General features: G+C 58.9%; 16 protein-coding genes across 17 annotated transcripts; 9 read left to right on the forward strand and 7 right to left on the reverse strand.

Moving 5' to 3' along the window:
* Window positions 1–12: 12 nt before the first annotated feature.
* On the reverse strand, window positions 13–1,838 carry SDRG_09989 (hypothetical protein; the record flags this gene model as incomplete). The annotated part of the gene is made up of 3 exons (XM_008615958.1): window positions 13–249; window positions 301–349; window positions 400–1,838. 3 exons carry the CDS (start codon window positions 1,836–1,838, stop codon window positions 13–15), a joined length of 1,725 nt encoding a protein of 574 aa, XP_008614180.1.
* Window positions 1,839–2,692: 854 nt separating this feature from the next.
* On the forward strand, window positions 2,693–4,818 carry SDRG_09990 (hypothetical protein; the record flags this gene model as incomplete). Its single annotated transcript, XM_008615959.1, has 1 exon — window positions 2,693–4,818. The coding sequence occupies one exon, from the start codon at window positions 2,693–2,695 to the stop codon at window positions 4,748–4,750; it is 2,058 nt and encodes a 685-aa protein (XP_008614181.1). The 3' UTR covers window positions 4,751–4,818.
* Window positions 4,819–5,025: 207 nt separating this feature from the next.
* Window positions 5,026–6,683, reverse strand: SDRG_09991 (hypothetical protein). Its single transcript, XM_008615960.1, has one exon. It carries the CDS (start codon window positions 6,589–6,591, stop codon window positions 5,071–5,073), a length of 1,521 nt encoding a protein of 506 aa, XP_008614182.1. The 5' UTR covers window positions 6,592–6,683; the 3' UTR covers window positions 5,026–5,070.
* Window positions 6,684–7,448: 765 nt separating this feature from the next.
* Window positions 7,449–9,143, reverse strand: SDRG_09992 (hypothetical protein). Its single transcript, XM_008615961.1, has 8 exons — window positions 8,970–9,143; window positions 8,809–8,920; window positions 8,577–8,755; window positions 8,336–8,528; window positions 8,187–8,290; window positions 7,829–8,141; window positions 7,706–7,782; window positions 7,449–7,644 (listed from the first exon to the last, which is right to left on the reverse strand). The coding sequence occupies exons 1-8, from the start codon at window positions 9,102–9,104 to the stop codon at window positions 7,474–7,476; spliced, it is 1,284 nt and encodes a 427-aa protein (XP_008614183.1). The 5' UTR covers window positions 9,105–9,143; the 3' UTR covers window positions 7,449–7,473.
* Window positions 9,144–10,211: 1,068 nt separating this feature from the next.
* On the forward strand, window positions 10,212–11,189 carry SDRG_09993 (hypothetical protein). Its single transcript, XM_008615962.1, has one exon. The coding sequence runs from the start codon at window positions 10,257–10,259 to the stop codon at window positions 10,944–10,946; it is 690 nt and encodes a 229-aa protein (XP_008614184.1). The 5' UTR covers window positions 10,212–10,256; the 3' UTR covers window positions 10,947–11,189.
* Window positions 11,190–11,914: 725 nt separating this feature from the next.
* On the forward strand, window positions 11,915–13,578 carry SDRG_09994 (hypothetical protein; the record flags this gene model as incomplete). The annotated part of the gene is made up of 7 exons (XM_008615963.1): window positions 11,915–12,094; window positions 12,152–12,424; window positions 12,473–12,613; window positions 12,674–12,802; window positions 12,847–13,020; window positions 13,077–13,203; window positions 13,262–13,578. The coding sequence occupies 7 exons, from the start codon at window positions 11,915–11,917 to the stop codon at window positions 13,525–13,527; spliced, it is 1,290 nt and encodes a 429-aa protein (XP_008614185.1). The 3' UTR covers window positions 13,528–13,578.
* A 775-nt stretch (window positions 13,579–14,353) lies between these two features.
* Window positions 14,354–15,970, forward strand: SDRG_09995 (hypothetical protein). The gene is made up of 6 exons (XM_008615964.1): window positions 14,354–14,575; window positions 14,621–15,046; window positions 15,093–15,215; window positions 15,265–15,438; window positions 15,487–15,610; window positions 15,656–15,970. The coding sequence occupies exons 1-6, from the start codon at window positions 14,366–14,368 to the stop codon at window positions 15,856–15,858; spliced, it is 1,260 nt and encodes a 419-aa protein (XP_008614186.1). The 5' UTR covers window positions 14,354–14,365; the 3' UTR covers window positions 15,859–15,970.
* Window positions 15,863–17,644, reverse strand: SDRG_09996 (hypothetical protein). The gene has a single exon (XM_008615965.1). The coding sequence runs from the start codon at window positions 17,616–17,618 to the stop codon at window positions 15,909–15,911; it is 1,710 nt and encodes a 569-aa protein (XP_008614187.1). The 5' UTR covers window positions 17,619–17,644; the 3' UTR covers window positions 15,863–15,908.
* A 441-nt stretch (window positions 17,645–18,085) lies between these two features.
* Window positions 18,086–18,651, forward strand: SDRG_09997 (hypothetical protein). The gene has a single exon (XM_008615966.1). The coding sequence runs from the start codon at window positions 18,125–18,127 to the stop codon at window positions 18,572–18,574; it is 450 nt and encodes a 149-aa protein (XP_008614188.1). The 5' UTR covers window positions 18,086–18,124; the 3' UTR covers window positions 18,575–18,651.
* A 69-nt stretch (window positions 18,652–18,720) lies between these two features.
* On the forward strand, window positions 18,721–19,312 carry SDRG_09998 (hypothetical protein). Its single transcript, XM_008615967.1, has one exon. It carries the CDS (start codon window positions 18,781–18,783, stop codon window positions 19,213–19,215), a length of 435 nt encoding a protein of 144 aa, XP_008614189.1. The 5' UTR covers window positions 18,721–18,780; the 3' UTR covers window positions 19,216–19,312.
* Window positions 19,313–19,482: 170 nt separating this feature from the next.
* SDRG_09999 lies at window positions 19,483–20,024 on the forward strand. 2 transcript variants are annotated; one of them, XM_008615968.1, is made up of 2 exons: window positions 19,483–19,622; window positions 19,665–20,024. In XM_008615968.1, the coding sequence occupies exons 1-2, from the start codon at window positions 19,495–19,497 to the stop codon at window positions 19,960–19,962; spliced, it is 426 nt and encodes a 141-aa protein (XP_008614190.1). In that variant the 5' UTR covers window positions 19,483–19,494; the 3' UTR covers window positions 19,963–20,024. The 2 variants fall into 2 exon arrangements, with proteins under 2 accessions (XP_008614190.1, XP_008614191.1); XM_008615969.1 differs by having other exon boundaries at window positions 19,677–20,024.
* On the reverse strand, window positions 19,964–21,584 carry SDRG_10000 (TKL protein kinase). The gene is made up of 3 exons (XM_008615970.1): window positions 20,794–21,584; window positions 20,307–20,742; window positions 19,964–20,250 (listed from the first exon to the last, which is right to left on the reverse strand). Exons 1-3 carry the CDS (start codon window positions 21,552–21,554, stop codon window positions 20,017–20,019), a joined length of 1,431 nt encoding a protein of 476 aa, XP_008614192.1. The 5' UTR covers window positions 21,555–21,584; the 3' UTR covers window positions 19,964–20,016.
* A 214-nt stretch (window positions 21,585–21,798) lies between these two features.
* SDRG_10001 (hypothetical protein) lies at window positions 21,799–22,434 on the forward strand. The gene has a single exon (XM_008615971.1). The coding sequence runs from the start codon at window positions 21,839–21,841 to the stop codon at window positions 22,316–22,318; it is 480 nt and encodes a 159-aa protein (XP_008614193.1). The 5' UTR covers window positions 21,799–21,838; the 3' UTR covers window positions 22,319–22,434.
* Window positions 22,435–22,807: 373 nt separating this feature from the next.
* SDRG_10002 (hypothetical protein) lies at window positions 22,808–23,382 on the forward strand. The gene has a single exon (XM_008615972.1). The coding sequence runs from the start codon at window positions 22,833–22,835 to the stop codon at window positions 23,346–23,348; it is 516 nt and encodes a 171-aa protein (XP_008614194.1). The 5' UTR covers window positions 22,808–22,832; the 3' UTR covers window positions 23,349–23,382.
* Window positions 23,383–23,403: 21 nt separating this feature from the next.
* Window positions 23,404–23,843, reverse strand: SDRG_10003 (hypothetical protein; the record flags this gene model as incomplete). The annotated part of the gene is made up of 3 exons (XM_008615973.1): window positions 23,404–23,487; window positions 23,531–23,605; window positions 23,652–23,843. The coding sequence occupies 3 exons, from the start codon at window positions 23,841–23,843 to the stop codon at window positions 23,404–23,406; spliced, it is 351 nt and encodes a 116-aa protein (XP_008614195.1).
* Window positions 23,844–24,427: 584 nt separating this feature from the next.
* Window positions 24,428–25,272, reverse strand: SDRG_10004 (hypothetical protein). The gene has a single exon (XM_008615974.1). It carries the CDS (start codon window positions 25,207–25,209, stop codon window positions 24,520–24,522), a length of 690 nt encoding a protein of 229 aa, XP_008614196.1. The 5' UTR covers window positions 25,210–25,272; the 3' UTR covers window positions 24,428–24,519.
* Window positions 25,273–25,745: the final 473 nt, after the last annotated feature.

The following is a 25,745-nucleotide window of genomic DNA, read 5'->3' on the forward strand; positions in this document are numbered from 1 at the left end:
CTTGCGTTGGACTCAGAGGACGCGAGTGCGAATGCCATTGATGGCGTGCTTGGCCGCACCCGCCAGCACGGGCTTGCCGCAGCTCTTGGCTTGCACATCGGGGCGACCAGCGGTCGTGAGCCGACCCGCCTCAAAGCTGCTTCGCCGAAGTGCTTTGGCTTCAATTTCGATGCCTTGGTTGCGTGCGCGCGGCTTCACCGGGCTCTCCGCTTGGACGCGGCTGTTCTTGCGCGGCACAATCGCGAGCTTCTATAAGACCCACGTCACATCATCAGCACAGAGTGATCTCCGTGAACGTACAAGGTTCTGGTGACTTGTCTCGTCATCGGCGACTGGTGCTTGTGGCGCCCTACGCGTCACGATGACATCTCGTATCGGTATCACGATGACGATGCGCACCGCTTGAGGAGCATGCTGGGGCTCACGGGGATCTTGGACTCGGTGCGCTCTTCCTTGCGCCGCTTCTCAAACTTGTCGACCATTTCCTCGAACGTTGCGCAGTTTTTCCCGTAAATTTCCGCACCAAAGACGCCGGCCAGCACGAGCGTCGCGCCCCGGCGGTGGTATACGGTCACGCCGTCGGCGCGCGTCTCGGTCTTCATTTCGTCGACGGCGGCCCGGAGCGCAAACCCGACGCCGACGCCGTAGAGCCAATCGAGGCCGTCCGACTTGTGCGCTTGCACGACACGGCCCGCGAGGTCGACCTTGATGGCGCCCCGCGCCGATGCAAACGTCTGCGGTGCCCCGTCGATCGTGACGGGCAGCATCTTGGTCGTGTACCCGCAGCACCACACGATTGCGGCGGCGGCATCGCAGGCTTGCTTCTGCAGCGCTGCACCACTTGTGCCCTTCTTGACCATGTAGAGCTTGAGCCGGGGCTCGTGGCCGGACGACGCGGCAACGTATAAGGCTTTGGCGTCTTCGCGGAGGCCCGTAAAGGTATTGACGGACCCGCTCTTGTCTGCCTTCTCGACACTGACCCCGTCGGCCTCGGCTTCCTTTTTCGTGTTGTAAAAGCACCGGATCGGGCCGCGGTGCAAAAGCGCGAGGTCTTTCGGGCCAAACGTGATGCTCGGCTCTTGCTTATTGGGCTTTGGCTGCATCTTGTTGAGGAGGACCCAAGCTACCGAGAAGGCGCTGTGGGAGCCGCCAATGATGCACACCTTCTTGTCCTTGGCCGTACTGAGCGCGTTGGCGAGGGCACGGCGCCCCGGTTCGCGCAGCACGGCGTCCGACGTCCACGCCTTGGCCACATGCGTCGGGTCCAGGTCAGGTGGGAGCTCTTGGGTACCCCCCATCGCGAGGACTACGTGGTCGGCCAAAATGGTTTCTTCGACACCGTGGTGCGATATCGTGATCTGGCACACACCCGATGCCAAGCGCTCGACATGCGTCGCCGTCGTCTCGTGAAGACATGCGCTTTGGCCCGGGTACTTGAGCATCTCAAGCCGCGCGAGGTACCCAATGGCTTCAAGGAATTTGCCGAGCTCGACGAGGTTGATGGACGCGTTCCCGATCGCCGAGAGCCGCTGGGCCGCCGGGTGCACCTCGAGGCCCTCGAGAAACGTGCCCCGGATCGACTCGGGCGGGTCTAGCTCGGGCTTCTCGTCGAGGACGCTACCGAGCAAGCTCTTTGCAAACGTGTTGGAGTTGATGATGTAGTCGCCGAGGTTGCCGCGGCCCAGACTCGCGACAGGCCCGCCGTGCACGAGGACGACGCCCAGCGAGAGCAGCTTGTCGAGGTACCCGAGGCGTGCGGCGCGGACAAAGATGCCGATGCCCGCGGGCCCGCCACCGAGGATCGCGAGCTTGTAGACGGGAGATGCTGCGTCGGCCATCGACAGATTCAAATTGCCGCCATCGCGCTCGTATCTTGTGCTGGCGACGAGCCAATCGGAACTGGCCCCAACGCGCGCCGGAAATAGCGCCAGCGCCATCCGGGACCATGTACGTATCTCGTACATTCCAACGTATGTACGTAGGAGCACTGTGGTTCTGCAACCCCTTAGATGTGGCCGATTTTTGTCATGCGCGACTGATTCCACAAACTTGCAACTGATCGTTCATGTTGTTGTCGTGGGCGGGTTTTGCAGGAGCAGTACCCGATGCACCACGTCGTTTTGGTTTGTTTCCGTACATTCTTGTACGTACACGTACGTACATACGTGGCGCGTGCTGTGAGTCGCATCGGCGACACACGCTGCAAAGAGCACGCGCAACCGACGCGATCACTGCAAGAAGCTGCATCGAGTACAATAGAACACCAGGGTGATGGATGTCATTACATAGTCGCTGCGGACAAGTATCAACCAGTCCTAGTTACATCCAATGCCTCTCAATGTCAGAGTCCACGGATATGTCTACAGATACGGCTCCTCCGGCTTCGATCATCCGCCTTCTTTTTAATTGGGACCTTGAAGTATGCTCGCACACACTTGACACTACAAAGGACGCGAACATCCCAGGCAGGTCGAGACTGGTTGAGTTTGGAACAGTCCGCGTTCCAAAATGGACCGAAATTGGCCAATCCGACGCAATTTCAAAAGTTAGACGCACCAATCGAAGCGCGCGTGTTGGATCTTGATGTGCAGATCCACCAATCACAAGCACTGTCGCGATCGGAATTCCAACTTGCAATTGTTGTGGGCGTCCCATGCGCTCTGTCAAAACTCAATCGCACCTCCTCTTCTCAATGCGCTTCGATACTAGTGCTGCGGTGCTGCTTCTGCCGCTTATCGCAGCCGATGTGTCGATCTGCTCGTCACCGGCGTTCACCGCAGTGCCGTCTGTCGCGCTCTCGCCCTCCATCTCCTTGCGCAGTCTCGTTGTCGGTGACAGCGCGTGCTTTGAGGTGACGACGTCGGCCGCCAGCGCGCAATGGGTCGCGCTCGGGTTTGCAGCCTCGGCCAAGATGGTCAACTCGCCCGTCTCGAACGCAGCTGTGCTCCTGTCGTCCAGTGTGCCACCCGTCGTACAAGTGTACGACCTGCGTGACTATGTCCCGTCGCAAGTCGTGCTGCAATCGAACCAGTCGTCGATCACCGTCGCCCGCACGCTCGTGACCAAGGACCAAGCCTCGTTCACGTTTCAGCGGACTCTGGCTGCGGCAACGGCGACCGACGTCGCGCTTGGGACCACCGACCCCGTGACCGTTCTCTGGGCGCACGGCGACGTGGGCTTCCCATCGTACCACACGGCTCGTGGGGCTGCCCGCGTGCAGCTGACCACGTCGACGGCGGCGACAAGTGTGTTTGCCGCTGCCTCAACATTTGTGACCACGCGCACGACCATCATCGTAGCGATTGGCTGTGCTCTCGTCATGCTCTCCGGGCTCTTGGTCACGTACGTTGCGCGGTTGAAGAAACTTCCGCTCAAGACACTGTTACCACCGCCGTCTTCGCTCCACGCGTGGGGTGCGCACCTTTGGCAGCCGTTCGCAGACTTGCATGTCGGGTCGCTTGTCGTCTTGAGCATCTACGCAGCGACCCTCGTCGTCGTCGTCGTATCGCTCCAGCGTGAGTTTGCTGGTGCAAGCGCGGACCGCATCGCGTCGCTTGTGACGGGCCATTTCGCGCTCGTGCACCTGATGTTGCTGCTGCTGCCCGTTGCGCGCGGCCAGCACTGGACGCTCATCTTTGGCATTGGGCCGGAGCGAGCGCTGCTGTTTCACCGCATGCTCGGACGCCTTGTCGTGCTCCTTAGCATCGTGCATTTGATCCTCAACGCCCGCAACGTTCGCGTGACCTCGTCGACGCCGTACGGGACGCAGCAAGTGGTGCCGCTCTACGGCTTTGTCGCGTTCCTCGCACTCACATCGCTCGGCCTTGTCGCGCTTTGGGCCATTCGACGCCATTGCTACGAGGTGTTTCTCTACTACCACCGCGTCGCTGCGGTCGTCGGCATCCTCTTCAGCATGCTGCACAGCCACACGGTCGCGATCGGCATGGCCTTTCCGCTCATCATTTACGGTCTCAGCGGCCTCTATCGTCTTGGCGCGTACCGCCAGTGCTTTGACGCTACCGCGCGCGTCACTGGCCCTTCGACGGTGACGCTCTCGCTGCCATCAACGCCGCAGACCATGCACTGGGCGACGCGCATGAGCCCCGGCTCGTTTTTCTACGTCAACGTTCCGTCCATTTCGCGGCTCGAGTGGCACCCGTACTCGGCGGTGGCGACACCTACAAGCGACACGATCGGCTTTTGCATCAAGGCCCCCCACGCAAATTCGTTTGGCCACAAGGTGTACACGGCCGCTATGGAGAATGCGTCGCTGGCCGTGTACGTGGGCGGGCCATACGGCCGCTTCACCGTCGACCTCGCTTCGTACGAGCACGCAATTCTCATCTGCGGTGGTATCGGCATCACACCAATGCTAAACGTGCTCAATCAGTCGCGCAGCGGCTCTGCCAATACGCGCTTGGAGCTGCACTGGGTCGTCCGCGATCCGGCCGAGCTCTTGAGCGCCGATGATCTCATGTTCCCACTCGCAGCACACAACGTGGTAGCCAAGTTTTACTGCTCGACGACCGCCAACGACGCGCCGGGTGTCGTATGCAGCAGTTCAGGGGAGACGGTCCACTATACCTGCGGCAAGCCGGTGCTCGACGAGATCATCAACAGCCAGCGCTTTCTCACGCCTCAATCGTCCGTGTGTGTCGTTGCCTGCGGTCCGCCGGGCCTCGTCGCCAGTGCGCAGCATTACGCATATGCGATTGGCCTCGACTTTCACAAGGAGGTCTTCGAGTTCTAAGATGCAACTGCTTTTATATCCCAAGGACCTCAACATCCTCTACATGAATATACCTCTATCTGCTTGCCTACATCCTATGTGTCATTTGATTCAACACAGCCGGCAAAGATGCGAGGCAGTCAACCGGCCACCGATCCAAATCCCAGGTGTCACACTGGGGGTAGGGGTGCCATGGCGGCCGCCCCTCGCCACAACGTGTGGTCAGCTCATGCGCAAAGTTCGCGAGTAGCACTTCTTGTGGTATCGCATTGTCCATGACGGTGGCAAAATGCAAATCCACACAGCAGTACTCGTTGTATGAAGACGTACTACCAAATCACCTACGAGGTCCATGGCTGGAAGCGGAACGTCAAGGGCTTGTCGGGCACAAGCATCGTCTTGAGGACCGCCTGCGGGTGCGTCTCGTCGGGCACCCACTGGATCTCAACGCAGCGAACGAGGTGGGCCAAGAAGAGATACATTTCTGTCTCGGCGAGGCGTCGGCCGACGCAACTGCGCGCGCCCATGCCGAACGGGAGCGTCGAGTACGCTTCGTGCTTGCGGCGCATGGGCGATTTGCGATCGCGTTCGAGCCAGCGGTCGGGCACAAAGCTCTCTGGCTCATCAAACACGGTTGGGTCGCGGCTCATCGAGTAGGTGGCCATGAGTACGTTCGTTCCTCTCGGGAGATCGTACCCGAGGAGCGTCATGTCCTGCGAGAGGAATCGCTGGTTCGGCGTAGCCACCGGATACAAGCGCAGCGTCTCCTTGATCACCGCTCGGATGTACGAGAGCTTCTCGAGGCCTACGGCGTCAAACTCCGTGGAGCCGTCGAGCGCATCCTCGACCTCGGCGCGCATCTTGCGCTGGATCTCGTGGCTGTTGGGCGATGTCGCGAGACAGTAGAGGGCCCAGAGCAGTGCGATGGACGTCGTGTCGACGCCAGCAAAGAGCACGTCGAGGGCCTGTGCGATCGCGTCGCGCTCGGTGAGCTCCGGACGCTGCAAAAAGAGCGTCAGCAAATCGGGCTCCGAGACCTCGTGGGACGCGATCTTCTCCCGCATCAAGTCGTGGCCGAGCCCAAAGATAACATCCGCGTGCGCCACGTGCTCCTTGTACGCGGGCAGCAGCTTATACACGATGCGGGGCGCCTCGGGCGGCACCGATAGGAGCTGCTGGGAGGTTTCAAAGAAGCCGTCCACCGCGCGGATCAGAGCTTCTGCCGTCGACGACACGGGCGTCAAGTGGTTGGGCGAGAGGCAGCCCATGCGCTTACCAAAGACGATCGACGAGACGGCTTCGAGCGCAAATGCTTTGGTCGTCAGCGTCATGGGCACGTCGCCGCTCGATGACGCACGAGCTTCGTCATGGACGCGTGACGCGACATCGCGGGCGACGGCGTCGAGGCGCGGCAGCCACGCGCTCATATTGTGCGGCTGAAGCACGTGCGCGCTCATGCCGAGCCGGAATCGCTTCCACTCGGCGTACTCGTTTGTGTTGGTCAAGCCCAACGGCCAACGGCTCTCGTCGCGGTATAGCTGCCAGAAGGCGAAGAGCTGGCGCTCGGGCATCGCGCCTTCGTGTCGGTAGATAAGGGCGACAGCGTCCGGGTCCGAGATGCTCACCGTGTAGCGCTGGAAGGGAAGGAACCGGACGCGGAGGATCGGGCCGAGCGACGCGTGGAGAGCGTGGATGCGTTCAAAGAGGAAGCGGAAGCCATTGTTCGACGCAAAGTGCGCAAAGCTGCAGCGCAATGGGCCAAACCCCCACTCTGGCGCGACCGGAACGTCGCGTAGGCTGGGCGAGGCCTCGGCAGCAGTGGCGACGGCAGCCAAAGTCGACTTGAGGCGGGTGCGGAGCATTGGACAATGGTCAAAAGCAACACGGTGGAGCCAACCGTGGCGATATCGCGTCAGTACGCACGCCTGCAACCGGTTAACTTTGCACGGTCCATGGCACTCGTATGCCGTCCTACGAAGGCTGCCACGAGTGGCGCCATCTCGGCGGTATCTTTGCTGGTGATAGCTCAAACGGCAAGCTCAACAGCAACTTGAGACGCCAATCTCAAAACCGACATCGACATTGGGATGTTTGCCCCACCGATGCACGCGACCAGTCGATTGATGCTACATTCGTATCAATCCACTCGCTCGGTTGATGGTCATGACGACGTACGTGCGAGCGATGCGCCATTTCAGCGGTATCCGAGTGGGTCGAAACTCAAAAAGCGGGCTCAAACGGCAAGTTCAGACACCAAACTCAAAAGCAGTACCCACGCACCATCTGACATGGCAAGTCGATCCCAGCGGCAAACTGATCTACGTGTGGTGGGAGGGGAGGGGGCAAAAGCCAGCCGCGCCTTGCGATTTGGATTCCCCTGGGCGTTGTGGACGTAGCTAAAAGCACCCAGCTCAAAGCACGGGCGCCGTCAACCGTAGCCGATTGCACAAGACCGTAGGCTGCATCTGGCGCGAGCCATGGTCGAGTAGCCTTCTCCAGGTGGCGTGAATCAAGACATCGAAGTGGGCTGCTTCAACAACAACGTAGGCCAAGTAGAGGCATCCCGTGCTCCCTGCCTCGAGGCGTCGACGACATGCTCGCTTTGTGGTTTGTGCTTGGTGGTTTGCTCTCGATCGTACAACTTAGTCGGACCTTGTGGTCTTGAGCACCGTAGCGGGCTTGCCACGACGCCGGCACACCCCATCGCCCAGCAGCAACATGTTGAAGAAAGCAGAGATGAGTGTTCACTTTTTAGGTGGTTTGCTCTTGCCCGACGAACGAAGTGGCGTGGCGTAGCTCGCACGGAGCTCTGAGAAAGCGCCGGCGCGGAAGACGCTGCCAAGCGGCGTCGGTGTCGCCTTGCCTCGGCCTGGCGTCGATCGGAACGGCGTCGGCGTCTTCTTGGCCTTCATGCGCTAATCACCAAATGCAGCGTCAGCCTCCGAGCCAGCCGGCGTCGGCGGTTAGCCAAAAGACCTGTTTGTTCTTGGCGTCCATGGCGAGCGCCAGCTTTTCCCGCTTGGATTTGTCCTTGATCTCAAAGACAGGGCGATCTAAGCTCACACACGTCACACTCGGCGCACACGCTGGTCCACGTACGGGCAGGCGTCTCGCTCGGAAGGATCATCGGTGTTGCTGCAATGTCGCCCCACGTCATGAGCGGCGACCCGTTCTGGTCGCCAGGCACAATGAGCGGCGTCATCTCCACCAAGTCCAGCGGCGCATCCGGCGCAACGTCGGGCGCCAAGTCTTGGGTCGCTAGAAACGCAGTCGAGAAGCGCGAGTTGGCGTACACCGTCTCCATTGGCTTCTTGGCCACCGCGCCGGTCCGAAGCGATTTGGTCAGCGCGCCATTTTGCGGCGCTGGGCCGTTTTCGAGCAAAAGCACGTCGCCCGGCGCCGTTGCTTCCAGCTAAACGCACAGTGTTATGGAAGGAGTCCTTGACGTGTTTCATACCTTGCAGATGGCCCGCGACGTCGCGAGGTCGGGCGGGAAGAGGAGCTGGTTACGGGCGCGGAAGGTCCACGTGTCAGGTGCAGCAGGTCGCGCGTCTTCCAAGGCTACAATGAGCATTGAGCGCAAAGCAATCGGATGCGATGATCCACCGAGCTTTGTGTCGCACGCTTTGTCCATGAGGAGCCGTTGCTCCTTGGTCATTCTTGTGCCGTCGGGGAGCAGGAGCAAGCGCGTAGTCGCGTGGTCGTCGTCGAACGCCCAGTGGTACTTCTTCTTGTGCTCGGCGACGGCCTTTTCTTGCAGCTCCTCGAACGCTGCATTGTCCTCGGACGTGTGTGTTGCCTATGGCGACGTCAGCACATCGTTGCGCACCCTCGAACGACAGGTTACCAAGAAGTGGTTCAGGGTCATTGTTGCTGTGCTTGGTGCTTCGCCGGCGTCGTCGATGGTGGCGTCGTCTTCGTTCGGCTCATCAACATCGCTCGAGACGCGTGGCGGTGTGGGAACATCCCATGACGATGTGGCCTCGTCGTCGGCCCGCTTGCGCTTGCCGCCGCCTGTGTGGGCTTCTAGTGGTGTCGCCCAGATATGAGCTCGGCGTCACTGTGGCGTAAGAGCGTACGCTGTGACCTTGAGCTCGTTCTCGTCTGCGGGCGCTTTTGCTGGTCGTTGGCAATGTACTGGCGGACTTGAGCTATCAGGGCCGCGTTCTTCGTGGCGAGCGCATCGAGCCACTACGTGCGAGGACGCATGAGGCTTGCAGCCTTGGGGCGGGATGTCTACCATGGTCTGGTACTTGAGCTTGGGCAGATCCGGGAAGAAGTCCCGCTCGATGATCGCGTCCAGCGCCTCAACGTACGCATCTTCCTCAAGGACCTGCTTCCGGTTCGAAGCCATCGACGCAAATTCCGGTTCCATGATGCTTCATCCGGATAAAGAAGCACACGGTGGAAAATACACCCATGTGAAAAATGCAGCCACAGTCGGTGTGAATTCAAAAGATTGCACAACGCCTCGCCACCAGGAGGCTCTCGCCTGGAGGCGTCGGAGACAGCAGCACCCATGCGCCACGGGGCGCAAGAGAAGAGGCAGCTGCAGCGATAGAGGCAGCGCAGCCACGCCACCAGCGAAACCCTCTGCGCATATCGTCGTACGTTGTTGCTGAAAACAGCCAGCTTTGGCGCAAGCCGCTCCGTGCCAGTGTTCACGCGACAGGGCGCACGCCTCTTGCCCGACCTGCGACTTGGCACGGACTGAATCGTCCACCGTGCCAGCTGCACGCACGTCGCGCCAAGATTGGTCCACGCAGACCTCCACGTCATGCGCACGGACCTGTGACACCCAGCGTCCAAGGCCGTGACCGCTTTGGGAGGAGCTGCCGCGCCGCCATTGTCCACGACGACCTCAAGTACGGGACGACACCGAGGTCCTGTTCTTGTGATGGCGGCGTAAAGCGCGAAGCAGTATTTTCGTCAGGGGTGCGTGCACGAAACACTGGAAGGCGTCGTGAAACAGAGTTTTGAGCGTCCAGAATCTCGCGTGCAGACGCTGTGCGAGACGCTGCGGGACTGAGAAAAGTCGCGTCAACCGTTTGTGGAACCAGCGGCGAGCCAATCGGAGCCGACCAGATCCCATTCTGTTCGCTCGGATCCGAGCGGCGGCCATAAGATTTTGTTGTCTTACCACGTTTTGTACGGATAAACAAGCGACCCCATATATCCGGATCGTCAAACGTACACTATTTCCACGCCGATTGCCCAATCGTTCGGTTCATAAATAGTGTATATTCTTCGTTGATCGTAGCAGAGCAGCGTGACGACGCACGTGGTAGACGTCTCCTACCGTCAAACGGCGTCCGCTGACGGAGAGCATACCTTTTTCATATTTATGTGGGTGGTTTTGGCGCTCAGCGCGACGTAGTAGCGTCCCGAGACATACGACCGTTGCCGACGTACTAACATTATTTCATTTACTAACACTATACATATACGGATTCAAATTCGTGCCAAGGATCTCATTCGACCATTTTGAGCCCATTTTGCAAGCGGCTCTACTCACAGTTGAAGTAACATGGTCATGCGTCGCTTCCAGTTCCATAACATTGTCCGACGAACGCCGACGCTGGCGTCCAAGCGGTTCGCATCGTCCTCGTCGCCGCTGCCCGTGGCCCCACACAGCGCCCTCCTGCGCGGCCTCTACCACCAGGCCAAGAGCCTTCTGCATTTCCACGAGCTTCGCCGCAGCCTTGCGCCGTCGCTCCCGGCACGAGAAAAGTGGCACGTGTGCACAAGCCTGCAAGAGCTCGACGAGCCGCTGGCCATGGATGAGTTCCTCGATGGCGCCAAGACTGCTGTGGACGCGGTGCTGCATCAAATGTACTCGGACGCGTTTCGCGCGTATGTGGCCGATCCATCGACCATGTCGGGCGACGTGCAATGGCTCCAAGACATCATGTCGGTCCGCCGCTTTGATGCGTGCGTGTTCGAGATCCAAGAAGCCAAGAAGCGAGGCATGCGCTACGACCTGCGGCAGGTTCGTTTTGAGAACGTGGCCGTCTTCCAGGCGTCGGTCGCCAACGACAAAATGCAGCTGCAGGTGCACTGCGATATGGTGCACACGGTGCGCGTCACGTCCGGTCACCGCGATTTTCAAGTGCAAAAGTCGTCGTCGATGCTCTGGTCGTTCGAATCGCCCGTCGACGCCGACAAGCGCGAGTGGAAGATTGTCGACTTCCACGACATTGACCTCCCCGACTACTAAGATCTGGGGTCGGCGCTACTTTGTATTTATCAACAAATAGGGTGTACGAGCCCAACGCAGCATAGGACGAATAGTGAGTGATTAAGTAAAAGTTTGTCCGTCCGTTCATGCCACCGGTGCACAATTTGACGTGCGACCACGGCGAATGGCCGCTGTGAACGAGCTTGTTGATCTGCATCGAGCAGTCTACATCGTAGAACGATTACGACACCGAAAAAGTCGAGCTGTGCTAGTTGACTTGTCCCGTTTGCTTCTACTAGCGTTGAGGAGGACTTGGCAAGATGCAGGTGCTCGTCACAATCGCGAGTCTCGGCGCATCAAGGACATGACGACCTGCGACCTATTTAACCCTATTGGATGCTTGGCAGATTCCAAAGGCGCCATGATTCCAGTGGCGAGTAATGTCGGCGTCCGGCGGACTCTGGGTAGACGTCGGCTGTTAGGTGAACGATGCGCTCCGAACGGGTGAAGATTTGCTACCCTTTGAGTCCCTTTTGGCACTGTTAATACAGCTATGACTGCAGCAGAGTCTCCTACTCGATCGGACTTCTCTCAACTCAGTTGGCGTTTATCCCATCACGACACCAGCACAGATTGCATGGCGTCGTCATGTGGACGTGATGTCCTTGGTCGTAGTACTTGAAATAGTGTGTGCTTCATGCTATAGCAACTGAACGCACGCAACTCAACGACCTCACACTGCAATGCGCGCCAGATATGCAAGCATGTCTGGCACGTGGCCCGTCCCAACTCTGTCCGCGTTGCATTTATTACCACAGCATACGCTGCACAGCAGCAAGCTTATCGAGCACAGCATTTGTACTTTAGACGAGCGAGGGTAAAGTGGCGTGATTTCAGATTGTTGTGAATAGTGTGTGCCGACAATGTTTCCACTACAAATTTCGCAATCTGTGAAGCTGTGAAGTTTGTCAACGGCTCAAGATGTCACTTTTCCATTTCGTCGAAGGATGACGCTGCCACTTCCGGCAAACTACTTTAACCTGCCGTCGCTCACAGCCATGGAGCGCCACACCTTGGCGCAGTTGGCATCAATCGTGTGCCGAGACACCATCGTCAATGCACTCTCAGTCCAAGCCGCGCCCATCATCCAAGTCGTCGAGAGCCCCTTCACCAAGCGAAAGGCGCGGGTACCTACTACTACATACACGGTACTGGCAACTCTTGACCGCAACGAATACTCGTAGCTCAGCCAAGCCACGGATTGCAGTACCGAGGCCGATGCAGTGTGCGCGTACACGCAGCTCCGCGCGTCGCTGGACGACATCATTGCTATCTTCGACATTGACACACCCAAGAAGATGCGCGAGTACGCCAGTGCGATCGAGACAAATATCGTCGACCGTCAACGCCTCCTTACGCTTGCGCACCAAACGGCTCCGCACCACGCGGTGACGCTCAACTGGGCAGCAACCGCATGCCCATTTGGCATGGCCAACCGCGACGCGTGCTTCCTCGAGGTATATACTCACATGTTTACCTACTGCTCACCAAAATGCACATAACAGTGTCAAGACGAGTTTTCGTATGCCGACCCGGAGAAACCGGTGCAGTGGCGAGGCTTTGTCCGAGCACTCCACTCGGTTGAGCTGGACGCGTGTCCATCCTTGCGTGCGTCGCACGATCTGGTGCGCGCGAGCATCGTCCGGGTACGATGACGTGCTCAGCGAGCAGCAGTCGCCGGCATACTCACACCTGTATTTGAGTAGAGCGGACATGTGTTTTTGGAGACATCTGAGCCCGGCGTCCTCGACTGTTACTTGGTGAAAGCCGTCGATCTCCAGGGCAATGTACCCCGCCTTGCCAACGTCGCATGGCTTCGTCGCGAGTGCGCCAAGGTCGTGTCGTGTCCACAGTCGTACGAGGCTTATGGTTGCTGTAGATCTTGCGGCTCGAAGAATCACTGCAGCTTGCGCGCATGCAAACCCAGCTGTTGACCCACGGCTTGGCGCATGTCCGCGCGTACGGTGACAAGTCGCAGCGGCGTGTGTGCGCACATTGCGACCGAGGGTTCTCGTTTCTGTCGCGCCGGCGGCACTGCGAGCTCTGCGCCGAGGTGCGTCATAACCCTTGTCTTTGGCTTGGACACTTTGGCGATATCCCTTTCGGTAGGCGGTATGTCGGCGTTGCTGCTTCAAGATGCCCATGGTCTTCCGCGGTCACAGTACCCAAGTTGTCGTCTGCCAGTTTTGCTACAACGGCCGGCAGCACGTCCAGCCGCTGCCCCACCGCCACCACGGTGCGTGCCTCGTTCGATTTGAGCCGGACGGTGGGTCATGGTGATTTCTTATTTGCAGGCGTGACGACCAAGTGGCTCGCCAACAGCATACAGCCAGGTGCAGCGTCACTCTCGAGCCTCTCGGAGGCGGCGGCGTCACCGCAGAACGACGGACTAGATCACGTGCCATACCACGTGTCGATTCTAAGCATCGTCGATACGCTGGATCTCGGCAGCTCATTCTGCTCGTACCTCGAGACGGCGCCGATGGACCCAACGTCAGCCTTTGCAAGGACGCTCAAGCTTGAAGCGGCGTCGCCACCGCGCAGATCCCTCTTTGTTTAGTCTTGCGTGCAGCGTACGTCCATAAAGTACGCAATACAGTGGACGTTTGAGCACAGAAAGATACTGGTACAGCGACTTTATGAGATCAGGCCTTTGCAATCACGCATGCGCGATGTGGGCCCGAAGCGCCACGGCTTTGTACTGTGCGTAAAAATGATAGGGCGGGCCCCACGATTGGTTGTGATTACTCATCTGGATAGATTTCAGACCCAGCATCCTCCCGCAACGGCCCAAACGCTGCCGCGACCACGCTCCAGTCCTTGATCCAGTGAGTAACTAGCTGTCTAGACGCACATGTGCCACGACACTGGAAGCCGCCACCAGATTCTAGTGTCCGCGGGACCAGACAAGCAAGCGGTTGACGTCATCGCTTCCGGGTCAAGTAAAAAGGGCATCTCTGGTTCGTGTCCGTGGGACCGAGGTGCTGACGGGTTCGGCTCGCGAAGGATACAGAGGTGCACCGCACCCAGATCGTCTTCAGATAGAGCCGTGGCCGCCTCCCGCCAAAAACATACCGGACCCAGCCCCCTCCAGCCCTCCACTTTGTTGGCTTGTGCGCGAGTCGTCTGGTCGCGGACCAGGCATGCAAGGTAGCATGCTTGGGAGGCAAGCATGTGTACGTATGCGGTAATCCTTGCGGCTGCTCGATCGTTGCAAGCAAGACGCTGGACCAGATGCATGACATCAGCAGTGCGATCTCGACATCGTCAGCGATTTGGTGCGCTTTCACCGAAACGCATGCGCTTTTTCCCTGTCTGGGGTGCTATAATCCGGAAAAAGGTGCTCTTTTGTCTCGGGCCCACCGCGCATCTGGCTTCTTGACGTTGCACTTTGTGCGATGGGGCACATTGGGACTTCTGCTTTTGCCATGACCTTGCCGCTGCCACCCGACCACTTTCGCTGCCCGCCGCTCGACGAGTGCGACCGCGAGTACTTTGTTAACCTCGCCAACAAGGCGGCGTTCGACTGCGTCCGCAATGCGATGACGCTCCAGGCGACGCCCGTGCTCTCGGTCTTCAAGAGCGACGTCACCCAGCGCTTTGCTCGCGTACGCCTCCTCGTACTCGTCGTCCTACTGACGCGATCGGCGTAGATGCGCGAAGGGCCCGACTCGGTCCAGCCGCACCTGCCCGCGACCGTCGCCAACACACAGATCCACGCGACGATCGAGCAAATTGCCGACTTCTTCTACCTCGACACGCTTCCGAAGGCACGGACGTACGCCAAGACAGTGGGTCAGATCGTGCTCGACCGGCAGACGCTGTATACGCTCGAGGCGCGGGACACGGATTCGTCCCTTCGCTACGTCGGCATTGACTGGCTCGTCATCCAGTGCCCGTACATTGCCGTCTCGAACCGCGACGCCGTCTTCCTCGAGATCCACGACGAGCTTGATTTCTACGACGAAGTCGCCAAAGTGCACCGGCGCGGCTTTGTGCGCTGCCTCCACTCGATCGAGATCGACTCCTGCCCGCCGCTCAAGGCGTCGCACGGCATCATCCGGTCGGCGTTTGTTCGTGTACTGTACTTTTGGCTACGACATCGTATCCTACCTCTATCCATAGAGCGGCCACATTTTCATCGAGACGGACACGCCAGGCCTTCTCAACTACTACACCGTGTACGTGACGCTCGCGAACGGCAACATCCCGCGCCTCTCGGCCATGCAGCGCAGCCAGTGCAAACGCGTACAGCGATTTGTCCTATTTTATGCAGGCGTGCTGAGCCCCCGACTAGATTTTGAGCCTCGAAGAGCACTTGTGCTACGACCACGTGACGACGTCAATGGACAACGGCGAGTTCGTGCCCGTTCAGCGCTACGAGTCGCAAGCAACGACCAAGCAGTGTTCGCGCTGTACGAAGAAGCTCCATGCGCTCGTCAAGCGAAAGAACTGCGCCAAGTGCGGCCACGTATGGTGATCTTGGCCGCCTGTTGTTTCTCATGCGAGTCCGGCGTAGGTTGTCTGTATGGACTGCTGCAACAAGTGCAAGGTCGTCTTCCAGCTCGCACCGCGCACCATTCACATGTGCCATCACTGCTTTTGCCGCGGCCTCGACATGAAGCCGTTGCCGCAGACGCCAGGTAGTCGTGGGTCGATCTTGCTGAGATCTTATAGCCGGGACCTAGCCGAGTGCGGTGCGACGCTGCATTTTAGCCGCAGGCACGTGGCCATGGCCCGCTACGTAAAGGAGCTAACAGCGAGTCAGAGCGCCCTCCCGACCGCACAAGTCGTCGACCTCGCGCGCGGGCTCGCTGACATGAAGCTGGCATCCTTGCCGACGACGACGCACATCATGGATGAGGACGCGTTTGATCGGTGGTACATGTAGTCGTCAACCGTAATCAATGTGTGTGTGGGTCGTTTATATTGTCGTTAAAGTTATACCACGAGCTCGTCTTCCAGGTAGCTATACTCAAACGTAAACTCGGTCTTGATGCGTTGGCACCACCCGGTTTCATAGTCGAGGTACACGAACGTGCCTTGCTCAAAATCCTCGCCCGTCATCTGCGGCTCTTCGTGGCGTTTGAACCACGTCTTGTACTTCTTGTGGTAGCCCCACGCTTGGCGCTTGAGCTCGCGCGCCGCTAAGAACTGCTGGTACGTGCCTTGCTGGTAGTAAAAGATGAAGAAGAGCGTGTCGAGGTCGAACTTCTCAAACACCGCGGGGTTCTCAAAGAGCGGTGCCGGTGCACTCGGGAACGACGGCGGCGTCGGGTACATGTTGCGCGGCACGTACCGGTTGCCCTTCTCCGAGTCGATGCTGTCGGGCATGAGCTTGAAGCTCTCGTCGATGAGCCGCAGCAGCTGGCGGCGCTCCTCCGACATGACGTACGGCGCGGGCGCCGGGGCAGGCACGACCGGCGGCGGCGACTGCACCGGTGGCGGCGACGCCTTGGGCGTGCCAATCGGCTTGCGCGCCGCCGGCACCGTGTCCGTCTCGACCGTCATGCCGAACGAGCCCGATGCTACGGCCGCACCGTACCCGATCGGGCGTGCCGGCGAGTCCATCTTGCTCATCGCGGGCGGCGGGCGCATGGCGGCGGGCGGCGCAACCACCGGTGTCGGCTTGGCCGGCGACTCGTACGAGCGGTCCGGTGTCGCCACCTTGGGCGGGAGGTCACGCGCAACGCGCGCCGGGGCTGCAGGGGTCGAAGGTGCTGGCGGCGGCGATGCATTCACAACCACGGCCGGACTCGTCTTGAGCTCGATGGGCTTGACGGCACCAGGGCGGCCGATGCTCGTAATGGGAGGGGTCGGGGCCTTCTTCGCGCTGGACGGAGCAGAGCCACGGCCCGAGGTCGAGCGCGACGCCGGCGTAGTCGGAACAGGCACCTCTTCGTCCGACGGCTCCGATTCAGCGTCGCCACCACCGGCGTTGAACTGGATGCTCGAGAGCGAGTCGAGGTCGAGGATTTCGTAAATGTCGTCGTCGCCGTACGTGTCCATGAAGTCGGGCTCCTGGTTCGCTTCGAGGTAATAGTCAATATCGTCCTTGAGCGCGTCGACCGAGACGGGGTCGATCGCGTCGTTGTCGAGAAGGCGCGCGACTTGCTCGAGCTTGAGCACGTGCCACTTGTGGCGGGCAATGATGAGCTCGAGGTTCTCGACTTCCTGCTTGTTCTTCTTGCCCTTGGCGCTGCGGAGGCGCTCGAGGTCGCAGTCCATGGTCTCAATCTGCTCGTTGAACTGCGTGATGCTCTCTTGGATCCACACGCGCGTGTTCTGCTTCGCTTGCTCGGCGGGGTCGAGCCGCTCGGCCTGCGCAAGGCCCTCCTTCGAGTACGCCTTCGTCTTGGTCTCCTTCTCGCAGACCTTGAACTCCTCCATCTTGGACTCGATGAGCCTTCGCGCGTCCATGAGCGGCCGCTTGTCCTTGACGTCCGAGTTGCCGATCCATGTCTTGATCTGGTCGCGGAAGCGCTGGAGCTTCTTGATCTCCTTCTTCAGGTCGGCCTCATGCTTCTCCTTCTGGCTCTGCCCCGCGGCCGAGTAGACCTTCTCCCAGATCGCGTTGAAGACCTCGACGCCCTCGCCGACCTTCTTGAGCGTCCGCTCGATCTCGCTCAGGAGCTTCCGCTGCCCTGCCATCGTCTTCTTTGTGGGTGGGGGCGCACCTTACAATTCTATACTTTGGGGCGTGATACCCTGTCACTTTCGATATTTGCAACCATCGACCGGACAAACCTCTGGCAATGTATATTCCGAGCTTCGCGCACTCGGTCGTTCAAGCCGAGCGACCGAGTTATGCATTTCGCTCGAGCACCAACAATATGTACGATCGGCCAGCTACGTAGCGAGAGCTCGGAGCGAGGCGAGCGACCGGGTAATTACACGGTACGTAGACCGTCTGCGCCGTCCATCTCGGCAAAGTTGGCTGATAGCGTCACCAGTGCAGCTCGTCTCGCAGGCGCTAGTAGTCCAGCGAGGAGCACCTTTATTGGTCGCTGGGGTCCAACGAGTCGACTAACACGCATACCAAGACTACTTCGATATACATGTATATCTGCAAGGAGCCAACGGTGGCGATCTATCTTTGGCTTCGAGCCCTAAACCTTAAAAAACTGAACTAGCAGGCTACAGCGAAATCGTGGGCCATGACCGAGAAGCCCAGACAGCGCAGCAGCGGCGAGCACGCATCGATGCAAGACGATGCACTGGACGCGAGAGATGCCTCCACCCTCCAGCGCCAACCGACGCCGTCCGTTGGCGACGACACCGAGCACCCGCAACCGCCCAACGTCCTGCAAATCGAGTGGACCGACGACGACCTCCGTGGACTTACAGATATCACGGAGGAAGACGCTCGACGCAATGCACGTGCGACACAAGCTCCTCTACTCCAAGCGGGCCTCGAGCACCGTCACAGGCACAAGCCGTCGCTGCGCCTTGGTGCTGCCAACAAGGAGGTTGCGCAATTGAATCGCGCGCATGGGGGCGTGTCTTTGACTCTTATGGTTGCCGCTGTCGCCATGCTCGCCTTTATCACGCTCAAGGTAGTCCTGCACCGCCGCCGACGCTTCCAGCAGTACCAACCGATCGATTAACATGTCTTCGATACCTTCCGATATATTCTACAGCGCTATAACTCGTAGTCGAACCACTGGACAAATGTATTTTGCGCACCATCTCTATGGTACGATAGAGGAAGATGGCGCCCTCCCTTGATGGCGCCTGACTTTTCTGAATTTAGCTCGTCAACGGCCAACGGCAGCCGCGTTGGAGCGACAACGCGTACTATAGAGCTTCGTTCATGGCTGCGCTGCCGCACGCCAGCGACTCGACCAGAGAGATCCGCCCGCCGCGACTCCGCGCTGCCGTCTTTCGCGCCAATTGGACCGACAGCGACCTGCGGGGCGAGAACTTGAGGCCTGAGAACGACTATGACAACTTGGCGCCAGTGCACCGGCCGTGGAACAAGCGGCGTGTGGAAGAGTGGAAGCGATCGGCCATTTCGCGTGAGCAGCGCGACTGGGACGAGGAGCGCAAGGCGTACAGCCGTCTACAGCCGGTGGCGCGCCGGAAGCATCTCCATGCCATCGACGAGGTCGAGTACAACTCGGAGGATGCTCTCTACTCGGCTGCGTTTCTCTTTCTATTCGCATTCGTCATGATCAAGTTTGTGTGTGGCTCGCCCGACTACCCACCCTCCCGCCGCTACCGCTACGAGTACGACGAGGTTGAATGAAGAAGCCACAACTTCAACTTCTTCAACTTCACTCTATTACCTCTGATTCGAATACTATTTTTGAGACTAGTATAGTGTTAATTTGTCAAGTGCGAAATCGGTGGGCAAAGTCAGCGAGAAGAATACGAGCACGTACGCGTACGACATGCAGCACTTACTTTGCGTGCGTCGTGGAGTGCACGAAGCGGTAAGGAGAGATGTTCTCTCTCTCTTTTCGTACGCTCACAGGTGCACAACATGAAATAGTGTTCTCAGTGTCATATCTTTCGGAAATAGAATATGAAGACGGACGAATCAGCTCGTGTTACATCTCGCCCAGTCCGAGACCGCGAGACAGCCAGCCGAGGAGACGCCAAGCAGGTGACGAGCATGGGCTGCTGCTTCACGAAGGAAGCGATCGCCGAAGGGTAGGTCATCGCGCGCATTGCGCCGTCGGCTAACCTTCTCAGCGACGTGTACAGGGACCTTGGCGACCGCGAGCCATCAATCGGGACCAAGCGCGACATTGCGGCGGCCGCGGCTGAGCGCCGCAACCAAGACTTCAAGCAAGGCGGCGGCGGGAACACGGCCAAGACCAAGAGCATTGCCATTCGGCGCGAGAAGGACGAGCTCGTCGGCAAGATTGAAGCGCTGTATGGGTCGCTCGGCGAGGACGCGCCCATCGGCCTTGCATCCTGCGACTTGGACCAGCTCAAGGCGCACTTGGCAAAGCTCAAGCTCAAGAAGGACGCCAAGCGCAAGGTATAGGGCCATCAGAAATGACGCAGAACACATATATGATACTGTACACGACAAAACTGTCTACACCGTGTCGTCGCCAGCGCGCCGCAGTTCCACACGGAGGGCATACGCCACCTCCATCGCTGTCGGACGCACTGTCGGGTCGGCGTCCATGCACGAAGCTCCGAGTGCGCGGAACCAGTCGGGACAAGCGTCGCGGAAGGACGGCCGTAGCTCGCCGGCCATGACCTTGGCCATGATCACACTCTCCGTGAGCGGGTTGCCAGCCGGCGTGCATTTGTCCGCGTACGGTAGCTATCAGATCATATTGCATGAGTGCAACGTCATGCGTCACGACGCGATGTCACTACCGCGTGCGTGTCGAGCTCGGTGCAGATGACGCCGAACGAGTACATGTCCGCGGCCGTCGAGTAGTGACCGTCAGTGAGGACCTCGGGCGCCATCCAGCGGTACGTGCCGACGCCGATGGTCATGGTCTCATCGTCCCACTGCTCGCGCGAGATGCCAAAGTCGGTGAGCTTTGCGCCTTTGACAGTGTCCAAGAGGATGTTGCGGGACTTGAGATCGCGGTGGACGACCTTGGGGTCAAGAAGATGCAGGTAGACAAGCGCGTCAGCAATCGCAAGGGCGACCGAAAGCTTCTCTACCCACGGGTACGCATTCACCGTCGTTGCCACGAGCGCGGTGCGGAGGTCGCCGCGGTCCATAAACTCGGTGATAAGCTGGACGTCGGCGAGACGCTTGTAGCTGACGCCAATGAAGCGAACGATGTGGTCGCAGTCCATCCTACATGCCTCGTTTTTAGATCGAGTCAGATTGCACAGTGAAAATACACACTTGGCCACGAGCTGGATCTCGGCCAAGAAGGCATGGACGGTCGCGGCGGTCGTCTTGAGAAGCGTCTTGACCGCGACGGGCTCGTCCATGTAGGTGCCATACCAGACTTCGCCAAAGGCGCCTTCGGCCAGCTTGCGCTCGAGCGTCACTTCGCGCGTATCGAGGCGCCAGAGCTGCAGCGCGTCTAGCCCATCCACTTCATCGGCTGACGATGCTTGCGTGTTCTTCGTAGAGCCCGTCTTGGCCGGCGTCGCTTCCAATAGGTGAAACTCGTCGCCAGCTCCTTGCGGGCGCTGTTGTCGGCGGAGTCGGTACACGACGTAGGCGCCGATGAGCGCCACTGCGATGGTGCAGCCGACAATAGCGAGCCACAAGCTGTTGTTGGATGCCTCTGTTGTTTGGTTTTGGAAAATGACTTGCGGCGTGGCCGAGGCACTGGTGGACCCGGGCGTGGCAGTCGCAGTCGACGGCAGCCAGGTTGTAAACGTTGGCGTCGGGGCCCCGTTCGTGCAGTTCATGGTCGATATCGGCACCTTGTTATTCGTGCTCGTGTCGAGAAAGAGGCACGAGTACGGCGTGCTCGCCTTGGCGGCGTTGACCATCCACGAGTTCAGCACCGTGAAGAGGCCGTAGCAGTAGACGTTGCTGCAGTAGACGTCGTGCTTGGTGCGATCTACCTTGAAGGCGTAGATGTCCGTGAGCGCTGGACACGGGTGGAAGTAGTCGCTCGGGTCGCTAAAGGTCTTCTCGTACTCGGCCATGGTCAAGGCGCAAAGATCGATCGTTGCCGCCATCGTTTCGATGTGCAATCTTGGACGGGCACCAACTGTTTAAAACATCCACTCAATGAAACAAACACATACAGGTAATCAATTTGCTAGGTGGTTTTAAACAGCAAGCCAGTGCCATCTGAAATGATCGAGGGTGATGGGCATCGAACTGGGGTATTGGCGCGTTGCCTCTGCCAAGATCGGTGCGCGCGCAATTCCAGCGTTGAAACCACAGATTTCACTCATCATTTTAGCCGCATTTTCCTTTTTTCAGTATGACGCAGTTCTGGGTCGGTGTTGTCAGTGGCGCGCACGTACAGCGGGGCGTCGCGGGTGGCTTTGCCCAAGTGTGCCACGGCAAGGCCCATGAGCTCCGGCGCATGCGGCCCGGTGACGGCTTCATTTACTACTCGCCCCGCACCGAGATGATGAAAGCCGGGCGCGTGCTGCAGCAGTTTACTGCGATCGGGTACGTCACGAGCGCGGCGCCGTATCAAGTTCAGATGACGCCGGCCTTTCGACCCTTCCGCGTCAACGTTGCATATATACCGAGTACGCCGGCGCATATCCAGCGACTGAAATCGCACCTCGAGTGGACAAGTGCGACAAAGAGTTGGGGCCTGGTCCTGCGCCGCGGCCACTTCAAGATATCCGAAGCCGACTTTCTACGAATCGCAGCCGCCATGGGCGCGCGGCTTGACGAGAAGAAGCTTGAGAAAGAGGCACGCACGCCCGAGCTTCAAGGTAGCCAATGAGGCTGGAGCGGGAACGGTGCTTCTTTGCAACCTTTGCATATGATTCTCCTCGTCGCGGACCTGTAAAGCGCAGTAGGTTGCATGTTTAACGATGCTACTTGAAGTATTTGATGCTATGAAACTTTCTCAAGCACCGGCATGGTCGTCGACCGTGTTCTCAAGTCGGAATTCCAGGACCCAGTATCATGGGACGGGCCGGTGACGATGAGCGTTAGAACCGGATTGTGAAGATGACGCTGGCGTGTTCTATACGCGGTGGCGGCCGCTGTGATGTATCGTCGCAGCTCGGCGTTGGCGCTGCGAAATAGGTGCGCGCAACGACAACAGGTGCAGTGATGGTCGTACAAGATACTTTTTCTTTGCATTTTACCCAATCCGCAAAAAGTGCACAATCCACCAATCAAACGTATGGGCACCCTTGCAGTGGACCAATCGCTGCCGTTGTCGAGTTGCCACAGCGTTAGTTCAACGACTTCAGTTTACATTTGCCAGCAACAAACACAAGCAGCGAGCGATGGTGTACCGGATCGAGCAAGTGCGCTCGCTGCGGGCCAAGGTCGCCGCCGTCGCCGAGGCCGCCGACAGCATCGTCTACTACGTCATCGAAGTCGAGCATGGCACCTCGGCGTGGAGCATCGCGAAGCGCTACTCGGACTTTCACGAGCTCTGGTCGGCGCTGCATGCGCACTTTGCCGCGCCGCCCGACGACGACTGCCACGCCGAGGTCGCGACTGACGTCGTGGACCTTGACTTTCCCAAGAAGAAGATATTTCGCTCGCACGAGCTCGCGCTCAGCCGCCTCGACGCGCTCCGAAGCTACCTCAAGCTTCTCATCATTGCGCTCCAAGACGACCTCTGCGACGACGACACGACATGCGACGCCGCCACGCGCCTTCGCGCGTTCCTCGGTGTTGACGCGCTCTCGGAGGACGATACGGGCATGGATTGCTTGCCCTTCGAGCCCACGAAGGCTCACTTTTTTTACCGCGCAGCGAGTTCCTGTGCAAGCCGCACCGACTGGTCGCCATGATCTGTTCGCGTAATTTATTTTGTTTTTATTCACATCTGACACACACAGCAGCGACTCAAGCTGTCGAACGGAGACGCCGCGGGCGCAGGCGCGCCTTGGCGACGCGGGCTTCGTCTTGCGACGGCACGCGCTCTACCTCCTACGAGGTCGGTGTTGGATGACATTTCAGAAGGGTCTCGCACCTTGGCAAGAAGACGATGGGCAATCTCAAGCTGCATACGCACCGGCATCGTGTCCATGGACGAGGCATGCAAGCACTGGCGAGTATGAAATCGAGCGATGCGACCACGAGATGGCACGTACACTATTGAGGATATCGCACGCCGTGTGCAAGATATGGCAGTGCAGCGGCTCCTTTGCAAACGCTTCGTCGAAAGGGTTGAGGAGGTCGCGGTCTTGGAGCTTGGAGGCAACGCGAGCCTGGATCTGGGCCTTGACAGCGACGCGCACATCCAGGCGCCACGCGTCATCGTCGTCGCGTATAACGTCCGGCATGACGAAAATTATTGAAACCAACGAGGTTGCAACGCCCGCATTCACACTCGTTCGCTTCTTGGTACGGCGTAAGGCGGTCCATCAACGTGCTGGTGTTGGAATATTGTTGCTGGAACGAAATGGCAAGGAAGAGTGATGTAGCTTCCGTGCGTCGTCGTCACGTCACAGGATGCCTTCGTTGACGCACCGGGTTTGAATGAAGCGACTGACGAGGAACGTGCTGCAAGCTCACGCGTAATGAGGTTTGGGTACCTTCATCTTATTTGCCCGTCGTCGAGTCCGAGGTTGTGTTGCCGTCGCTCGTCGAGTGGTCGTATAGGACAACACCGTACTTGCGAACATGACGAGAAGCGCGTCTCTGAAAGCTGTGGCGAGGAGCCACTCGTGTACGCGGTGACTGTCATGCCAGTACGGCAGTGGGGATGCGGGCTCGGGCTGGCGCTTGCTTTGTCCTGGTGTATACCTTTCGGCTCGTACAAGTCCCTTCTTGGAACCCGCCTAATTTGCAAAATAATCGGAAAATGCAGCGACTAATAACGTGACCGGCTACCCCGTTCGACACGATTAGAGCAAAGACTTGCATTTACAAGAACATATCCTGAGTGATATTGTAGTTGGTGTAATGACAAATTAGATTAGGTAGATGAGCGCAAAACCGGATGTACTCTCAAGAAGCTCACGCAGCCTGGTACGGGGCGCCATTGGCGGTGGCCGCAGCCTCCGGCGACGGCTTGGTGCACTGGGCCTGAATGAGGAGCCCGACGAGGAACGTGCCAAAAAAGAGGCCCACGACAAGGTCTGGGCTCAAGCCTGAATCCCGGTTCTTGTTCTTGGTGGTCGTCGTGTACGTATAGCCGTCACTGTTCGTGTAGCGGTACGTTGTCGAGTAGCTAGAGTCCTCGCCCTTCCCGATGACATAGACGGAGATCGCGAGTGTGATCATGAGGGCGCCACTGAGCGCCGTCGAGAGAAGTTGCGCGCGTTGGTGGCGACCGCCCCAGCCGCCGAGCGCGCCACTGACCGCAGTCGCAGCAAGCAGCACGAGAAACGGAGACGCCGAGCTGCTAAAGGCCGCTGTCAGCGCAAAGGCGGGGAAGCCCACAATGAAGAAACCGCGCGAGGACGGCGCCAAGCACGGCGTGACCAATGCAACGGAGGCAAAGACGGTGAAGGCGACAGCGCCACCGGTCGTGATTTCGCTCGAGACGACGCGGCCAAACATCCACGCAAAGGAAAACGCGTAGAAGAAGCACGAGACGAGCGCCGAGTACGTGGGGATGCCAGCGCCGTAGAAGACCATGGGCAGTGCGAGAAAGAGCGCGATAGTGACGAGCACCAAGTCGAAGCCGCCGCCGTTGTCAAACATGTTGCTAGAGATGGAAATTGGAAAATGAGTGGGTTGACGATAACGTTTTGGCGCGTTCCACTCATAAAAGGTACTCCGCGGTGGATTCACCACTGTGACACCGCTGTGTCCAACCAGGGTGAGCGGTGGACAGGACGACGTTGGGGCGACTCTGCATACTAAAAACAAGTACACTCTCGAAATGGTGGACAAGGTTCGACAAGGCGACATGTGATCGCGCCACGCGGCTGCTGTCACACAGACGAGGACACGAGACGCTCGTGGACAGCTCTGGTGAATTGAAGACGTATCCGGATACGCTGACAAATGGCGCGAACCTCCCGGTCGGTGGCAGTTTTTGTAATGTCCTAGACCAATGGTCCTGCGCAGGTCGTACGTCGACTTGTGTCTTGTATACTTGTACCTCCGTGCATGTGGGCGCAAGCAGCAAGCACCAATGGGAAGATCCACCTGGGGCCTGCGACTGGGAATCGACACAAGGCCGTTGCCTGGTCGTGATCAGTGTTGTTTCTCGAGTATCGCGCCAGCTACACGTA

Source organism: Saprolegnia diclina (assembly GCF_000281045.1).
Source record: "Saprolegnia diclina VS20 unplaced genomic scaffold supercont1.33, whole genome shotgun sequence".
Lineage (NCBI taxonomy): Eukaryota > Oomycota > Saprolegniomycetes > Saprolegniales > Saprolegniaceae > Saprolegnia > Saprolegnia diclina.